At 43.5% G+C, this 8651-nt stretch overlaps 1 protein-coding gene across 1 annotated transcript; it reads left to right on the top strand.

Annotated features, from left to right (window-relative positions):
* The first annotated feature begins 254 nt into the window (after window positions 1-254).
* Window positions 255-7758, top strand: LOC144118488 (uncharacterized). The gene is made up of 8 exons (XM_077651415.1): window positions 255-326; window positions 1245-1298; window positions 3867-3953; window positions 4077-4141; window positions 5119-5157; window positions 5772-5819; window positions 6769-6819; window positions 7690-7758. Exons 1-8 carry the CDS (start codon window positions 266-268, stop codon window positions 7711-7713), a joined length of 429 nt encoding a protein of 142 aa, XP_077507541.1. The 5' UTR covers window positions 255-265; the 3' UTR covers window positions 7714-7758.
* Window positions 7759-8651: the final 893 nt, after the last annotated feature.

Here is an 8651-nt window from a genome sequence, read left to right as displayed (position 1 = left end):
TCATATTCGGGAGAGGAGTTTGAGTGCACCCGTAACTTTGTTTTGCAGCCGTCCAGATGTAATGAGACTCCATCTTAACGCATAAAAACGAGACATGAAGTCAGCAGGAGCGAGCGCTCCCCAGACGTGCTAGAGTTGGTCTCTGTCGTAAATATGCCGGCGGCGGGCTAATGTTTTGTTGCGAAGAGGTGGGAGGGGGGGGGGGGGGGTAGTTGGAAAGTGGAGGCAAATTGCAGTCACGCAGTTTACAAGGCGCTCGCTGCAGATGAGATCCGGTACGTGCGAAATGCTAGCGAAGGCTGTCCTCGTGTTGGTCCTCTTTCAGAGTGAGTTTCGGGCTGTGCGTGTAGCGGTTCGATGCTTTGAGCTCAGCGCAGAGTTTTTTTATCTTTTTTTGTTTCAGATGGAGAAACGATTTAGTTGCGACCAGGTATAGGTGTAGGCACTGGGAATAATTCCAGTCGGTAGCTTTGCAGAAACCAGCGGAAATCGCATACATGGATTCTGAGAGCTATTAGGGATGGTCTGCTTCGCATTTTTCCCACATGCAACACCTTTGTGCCCAATGCAATAACAATCTTAGCATAGATATGCGTCATCATGTTGGACTGAACAACGCTTTGCATTATGAAAAACGAGCACTATTACGGTGCATTGTTTCTTAAGGTTGGATTTAAATTGTCTTTAAATTTAATGGTCGGTGCGCATAATAATATAGTAATACTGAAACAATCTAATTGAAATTGGTACAGGTACAAGTTTTATGGGGCACTCAGGTTTTCGAATTGAACTTTGTGTCCAGCTGTAAACTGCAATATTGCTGAAAAGAAAAAAAAACTATCAGACAGGGGCCGCTGTTGTGTCGTGAAGCAGACGTCTTGTAGCACTCCTGAAAATTCAAATCTATAAGAGTTTGAGAGGAAGACGCCCCTCGTTCTCTAAGGATTTGCAGTGTTCGGGCGGCTACACGAGCTGCATTGCAAGGCTTGTAAAAAAATACGGTGGCCGGGAATATCTGCAATGGGCCGTACGGGAGTGAGAGCACTGGTAGGTCGTAAGAATGAAATCGAGGTGGCATTAAGGTGAGGAAAATAGTGCGAAATATCGGGCGTGAAACTTGTTATTTAGCATCATTTTTAGGCTACTGAAGGGAAAAAAAACACTGCAGCGCGCTTTAGAGGGCCACAAAACGTGGCGGGTGTATATCGTCGCAGCAATTCATGTCTGGTATCGACGCCTTTCAGCTGCCTTTTGTCAGGAGCCTGAAGAAAGCAAGAAACCAAAGTCGAAACAATGGAGTGAGTACTTGGGTGTCTGAGGATTTGTAGCTTTTTTGTGTGTATGTGAGTGTGATTGGTCGCAGATGTATGTGGCTGCATATGGGCTGTTAAGAAAAATCCATAAGTATCACGCAGATAGACTGACTGCTATGCGAGCTAAATATGAGCCGAAGAGAAAGCGAACTCAATTGGCGATTATTTTAGCAGTTAAATAGATCTCTGGTTTTTTGTAAAGTCTTAACCTCATGTATGCGATATTGATACAAAAAAAAAGAAACTTTAGTAATGTTCCTACTGGCGCAATTTGTCTTAATAAAGACAAAGGTAATATCTACTCGTTGTCTGGAACTGTTTTTTTCTTCCGGTCAATGACATTTAGACATATGCGATATTTACGTCGTAGCATACGCATGCGACATTTCAATTTCTTATGGCTGCAGTCCACAACGTTTCTCTTCCGCACATCGCACTGCTCTATACGGCATCTGCCTTAATAAGGCAGCTTTTTGCTGGGCGTATTGGTTTATTTCCTGTTAGTCACAGTACGTTAAACGGACAAAGAGTATATTCCTACACTTCAGTTTCTTATATATACTTACAAGTACGCGCAACTGCACGAATCACTTAGGTCGCAGGCGTGAGGCAAATATATATACTTGTGCACCTAAATTGAAAAAGAAATGAAGGAATCATGCCTCGCATGGGGTAAGACAGGTAGTAGATGTCGATAGCAGTTGAGCGAATCCCTCTGAAGTGTTCACTTGCATATTGCTGGCGCCTGTATGTTTATGTTGTGGAGTGGAGTGTTAAGAATATGTGCAGGGACCCAAGCCTCTCATCTAAGTTACGAATGGAAGTGCTAGTGCATCGGTGTTAATGAGTTTCACATCTCTATTAATGCATCTTCATATGTGATACAGGCATGAAAATGCATCTTCATGTGTTCAGTATCTCCGTGTGTGAGGCTCACATTCGGCATAGCGTCAAGCGTACGCGCACTAAGTTTGTCACCGACGTTACAAAGCGTACCCGATGCGCGTCGCGCTTGCGACTTTTTCCATGCGAGGGCGTCTTAAAACGTTCAGTCCCCCAGTTTCTTCTCTATTTTTTTTCTTTTCAAGAATTTTATTTGAAACAAGGTCTACTCATGCCATGTGCTCGAAGAGCCATATCACAAGGCACTCAGTTGATACACTATCGAAATTTTCGTGGAGAGTTCTGTGTGCTTACGTTTTCGTTATTTCATAGAGCGTGTATACTTACTGCACAGAAAACATACGACGCGAGAAGCGTAGGCCGAACTGTTTGTTGAAAGGGTGACGTACGTGTTATGGGGAGAACGGAAAATTCAATACCCGCACAGACGACCGATTACAGGCCTTACAAAGACAGAAAACTGACCTGTTGCTGCGCGCGGCACCTATTGGCGATAGTGCAGGACGCGTACGACGTAGTACGTCACCGGCGAGTATCTTTGCTTTCGTGTACCGACCGAGATGGCGCATTTTGTGATGTTTGCCAGAAACTTGGCTTTGCTCCCAGCAGCCGACGTATCGACACTTGAAGCCCCGACTGACTGAGTGCTTGCGTAGCAAAAATGTCGAGACGCGCGCGTGCTTGGGCAATCGGCCAACGATGCAGCTATCAGATATCAACACTGTCCACGGGTGTAGCCGTTGGAAGGTGAATGTCCGCCGCGCCCTTTTCATATGAACATTCTAAGCCGGTTCATTGTAGCACAGTACGAGCGATCGGACGAGGATCGAAGATCGAACGAGGATAGGGACGAATGGAGAAGCGCTGACTTTGTAAAGGGGCTTAGTGTCACTATCACTGCTGAAGTTTTTAGAGGGAACTGGTCTTATGGGTGATCGGCGGTAAGGACGCAATCTCTCACATCAGTGATTCTGGCGGAGCAAGTGCCCACAGGCCTCTGTAAAGCTAATCTCGCCTGTATATTTACGCCATCACCACCACAACAACATACAAAAGAGCGGCGTAGTGCTGAAAAGACGAATGCCTTAGTCATTCAGACTAACTGTGGGTTTGGGTTCATTGCAGAGGTCACTTCGGCTTTCGTTTGCTGGACGACGACAAAGCTTGCTTCCGCTTCTATAAGGCACCGTGAGCCTCTGGGCAATGCTGTTCGCACGAAAGACAATGACCTTGCGGACATTGATGAGTGGGGGACCTTTAAGTTTTACTGATAATTCGAATTGTGATATCGTTATAATTGCTAGAGCTTCATGTTGAAGTAAAATGCTTTGCGTAAATATGTATTTATTTTTCTTTCTTCGGTCAAATACATTAATCGTTGTGGTTCGAGTGACCGTACACGCGCTGTATGCTGGAGGTAGATCTTCTGATATTAATAGTGGACTTATTGGGTCGTACAGTAAGCAGTCGGACTGAAAACTACTGCGCATTTAGCTCGTATTAGACTTTTACTTCACTGAAGCACCGGTTACATCACTTTTGAAGTTCTTTGAAGCGAAAATATATACGAAACTTCTTCCTACTGACAAGAGCTTAAGCCTGCTTTGGAGCCGCCTGACTTTGTTTCTTGTTCATGATTCGTCGTTTCAGAGAATTTTCTGCGGGACTGGCACATTTTGATGAAGCACATTTTCACCGCGGAAGAAGAGGAGATCCTGGTCAGATGTTGCGCACCTAGTGAGACAACTTTCGAATGATTCTTTCGTCTTTGACCTAGCTATCATATATTTGTGGCAGTCTTCCTTCGGCTTTCGTGTTAAGTGCTCTCAGGTAACTCATTGGTTGCTTTCTTTTTTTCAGATCAGTCCAAGGCCCTGAATACGTGTGTTGACAATGCTGGGTTGACCTTTAAGCAATACAAAGATGTAAGCTTGGCCGCTTCTTGCCTCTTTCGCTCGTTTATGACCTTCATGTTCGATGCAGATGAAATGTAACGGCAGTGTAGTATTAATTCGTGGTTACCAGAGGTCACCAGCTTGCGAGATCAGGCAGAAGAGCAATTTGTAATAGCCCTTGAGCAATCCTGAATGCTTTTTGATAAGCAGAATAGCAGGGGTTGGCTTTGTGCCTACATCGACGTAGACGCGATATATCTTTCGAATGGACGAAGCAAGAAGACACCCGCACGCTGATGTCGCGGTGGCAAATGAAACTTTTCTCAGTGCCGAGGGAGAGGCCCTTCTAGCGTAGCGTCTTTCTAATCGGCAAGCCAGCCTCCCGACCTGCGTTGCTTATTTACAGCCTATAGCGTACTGTCGACACTTCGTACTTCTGAACACCACAGAAGTGAAGCTATTCTAGCCTAAGTGTTGCAAAACGACTCGTGTTAAGCATTAGCTGTGAGTTTAGCGCAATCATTGTTGGCCTACCTGTGTGCAGTGAGCGTTATGCTTTTATCGTCAAAAGTTAGCTATGCGCAAGTTTCTAATGAGCAATGAAATAAGCAAGTTGCCACAGCTTTCATTTTGCAACCCACTGAATCTACAAACGTGAGAATGCTGTAGTGTCCTTCTATGTGTTTCATGTATGTCAATGCTTAGAAAAGCCTAGTAGAAGAATCACCATTAATTTTACGAGGATTTGGAGCGTGGATACCTCTGAAATATCTTGAAGATTTGTAAGCGTGATACTTCTGAATAAAAATGAATGAGCGTAAATAACAAGCACTGTAGACATCGTTGTGGTGCGTGATCACTCTTTAACATCAATGGAGGAGCTGCAAAGAATGCCTTCCACATTAGTTCGTTCCTAAGTGTCAGAATTGGATGCCATTTCTTTTTAATTATAGTGTTTTTACGCTATTTGCATATGAGGTCGTAACACTGTCTACGTTCGTTTCCAGCTGAAGACTGCTGTCGAACGGTGGAGATCTCGTGGTCTTGTGAGTGAGCATTTCGGATTGTGCTATGGAATGGACTTGTGAGATGGGCATGTGGCACACGATATGGGCACAGTGATAGGGATACATGAGGCACAACACGCACGTTAGCCCGACAGGCAATAGATTGACCTAATTCTTGTTTCTGTTGTATGTTCCATAGGGAGCCGACTGAGAGTAACAGCGGCAACGGGCATGGTTGTTGCCGTTGATGATGATGATAATGATGATGATGTCCTCAGGCTGAATGGCACGTACCCACGGCGGGAGATTGGCCAGGGTGCCGTTGTTGCTTTTCACTAGGGCAACTGTTTCTTCTTTCATTCCTACTTTCCTCCCTTCCCTTACAGCGCGGTTCGGGTGTCCGCCGGGATGCGAGACAATTGCGGAGCCATTTCCTTTCCTCAAAACCATTTTTCCTGCGCAAAAAATTTTCCTTGACATCAGAAAAGGTCATACTTACCTTCTTGAACATTTTCAATGAAAGAAAATGAATGCAGCCTACACAAGTAAGGGGAAGATACACTAAAAGTACCACAAAATACGGTACAAAAACGGACTACGTGGATTACCCTACGGATGTCGTACGCCCGTGTTTTTGACGCTGCTTGTTACAGGGTCGATCGAGTCCGGAAGAGGAGAAAAAGGAGCTTTCAGGAGTTACGGTAAGAGCAGCCAACAGCTAAGCACTGGGCGCTAAGAACGCAGCGTTTGTCATTTTCAGCCAGCCAAGGGGAGTTCTGACTTTAGCAGCTTGGCTTAAAGTGGGTATGCGTGAAGCACGACCTACAACTTTCATATTTTAAATAATTCCAGTGAGGTGAAGTATTTCAAGTCCGTGAAAGTAGTTGAAAGTTTATTACGCTTAAAATAATAGTGGTATTCGTAAAGGTTACGACTAGAGCAGCTAATTTATATTTCCTAGTTTTTAATTTTTATTAATTTTTATTTTCATACTTTACTTAATAAGTTCTTAAATTTTACAGACAAGTCGCTTATATTACTATAAGTTAAATATTTTGTTCTTTTTTGTTGGCACTCACATTATTCTTTCTAACTTTTTTATTATATATTTTAAAACCAAGATAATTATTATTCCAGAAGAGGGCTTAGTCGGGCTGGTTGGTGCGTGTTGATGGAAACGATTGACAAGAGCTAACAGACAGGACAGGAGAGAAGAGCGCACAATGCATATGTCTGTGTTCTCTTCCGTCCTGTCTGTTAGTGCTGTTCAGTTATTGTCATAGTAATTATTAAACATATTAAGAAAATAAGTATTACAAGTGACCATCGAAATACATTTCAAATTTAGGGTTATTGGATTGACAGTCAATTACATCTAAAGTTGGAATAATGTGCAGTAAAGGAATTAATAATTTTTATAATGAATAAATAACTTCGAATAATAATAACTGTGATATCAGCTGTTGGATCTGTATTTAAAACCCTGACGTTACCAGCATATATTGCATGAACGTGAATGAAATTAACAGCATTCGTGGGGCCCCAGGCATAGCACACGTGGTTCCTCACTTTGCAGCATCCCCTTTTGCTGGGTTTGCCTGAGATTGCATTAATTCTAAAAAAAAACATGTGATTAACTCTTTTGAACAGGACCCGAGTACATCGCTGAAGGACCTGACTAAGAGGGCCCGCGCACTCGCGGTAAGCATGCCTCGCAAATGGCTATTAAAGATTATACCAGAAAAACATGTCCATAAAAAGAAACGCGAAAAGTGGAACAGCACTCTCTTCAGCTTTTGAAGCATTTTTCGCCAATCAGAGCGTTTCGTGCAGCAAAAATATTACAAATAGTAATAATATTAATAATTCATTACGAGGAAAGAAAAGCAGCAGTAACTTTCTCACCCTCGGTAGCCGTGTCCAAAAATATTGACAACACCAAATCATAATTCGTCCTTTAAAGACCTGTGTAAACTAGCAGCCTGTATTTGTGTACCCAATTTGCCTATGGCTAATGCCTTATTATATTCTGGCCTCCCAAATCCACATGTCGCAGGACACGTAGGGTATGCAGGGCAGCATTTGATGGGTGGAAAACACCACTGCTGTTTCAAAACCCGATTCATAATGCTAAGTGCTCGTTCAAAAATCTATCCTGTTTTTTTTTTTGTTGAAATGCGAATTTAACCCTGTACCTTTGTTGCATACAGTCTGATGTTTTTTTTTTTTGGTACTGTCGCGATGGGAAGAAACGCGAACAACGCGGCGCTTACGCACTCCAGGGTTAGCTCGGCGTACCTAAGTCTATGTGCGTCTGCTGACCGCAGGCACCGGTTATGTTTCACACTGTGATATCCATATGTACAATACATAAAGAGCACGCGCATAAAAGCCTGAAGCCATGCGTACTATACAAATTCGCATATCTCCTCAAAGATGATGTGAGCATACATGCGCACCAAATAGAGAGACTACGAACAGTTGATTTGGTCAGCAGTAGCGGTATTTAATTGTTACTTCTTTGGTTACAAACTATTAACAGCTTTGAATTCATTTTTTCGTTTATTTCAGAGATGCATCGCTGAAATTAAGTAAAGCAACGAGTGAAAATTTAAGAAGAAATAAACTTCTTAACGGGTATTCTCGCTTCTTGCTGTTCATTCTTCTCCTTGCATGTTCCTGTGCACATTACTACGCCCCTACGTGTTTACGTCGCGAACGCACAATTATATCCTCGATCAGTGAAACTGCTACAGGCGTTGTGAACCAGGTGTTTGTATGAGGGGCACCGTGCAAGAATATGCGTGAGGCGTGCTCCAGAAACTTTCAAAACGCCTCCGTAAATCCCACATATTACCAGTGTTAACGAGCCGTCGAATAAGACAGGTGAAAGCCCAGGCGAGCCCACGTGCCCATTATATACCCACGCTGGGCTTATCAGGGGCTCAGATAGTGGAGAGACAAAGGCTTGGAAGCTCTCTAGCCTTCAATGTAGATCGGATGTCCTTGTTAAACTGCGTGTGCATTACAATGCACTCCTGTTTTGTCCACCATTTGTGGACAGAAAAAGGCTAGTACTGTAGCTCGAATGGCGTTGAAAATGTAACGAGTAGTCACTGCGCTCCCATCTGGTTTTCCCCTATCAAGAGCTGGGCGGAAAAGAGAAGCTCTGAGCATTGTACGAAGACGGTAACTTTGTCTAAACCAACCTTATCCTCAAGAGGGGCTGGTTTACTATGATATTACTTGGAATTCTGATTAAGGTGCGTGAATGTTCAGGTACTATACCGGGTACAAAAGAATGCGGCACGCGAGTTCTTGGAAAAACGTTTGTTGTAGCTCTACGTCGCTACGTAGTCGCCTGATATTGTTACCAGAGTAAGGAAGATTTAGGCCTTTAATACCTCTATACAATATCAGGCGATTGGGTAGCGAGGAGAAGTTACAATAAACTTTTTCCTAAGAACTCGCGTCTCGCATTCTTTTGTCCCCGATAGTACGTGTAATATCACTAATTTGGACTCGCTAAATTC

Source organism: Amblyomma americanum, chromosome 2 (assembly GCF_052857255.1).
Source record: "Amblyomma americanum isolate KBUSLIRL-KWMA chromosome 2, ASM5285725v1, whole genome shotgun sequence".
Lineage (NCBI taxonomy): Eukaryota > Metazoa > Arthropoda > Arachnida > Ixodida > Ixodidae > Amblyomma > Amblyomma americanum.
Note: the sequence above shows the minus strand (reverse complement) of the source record. Positions and strands in the feature narration are given on the sequence as shown.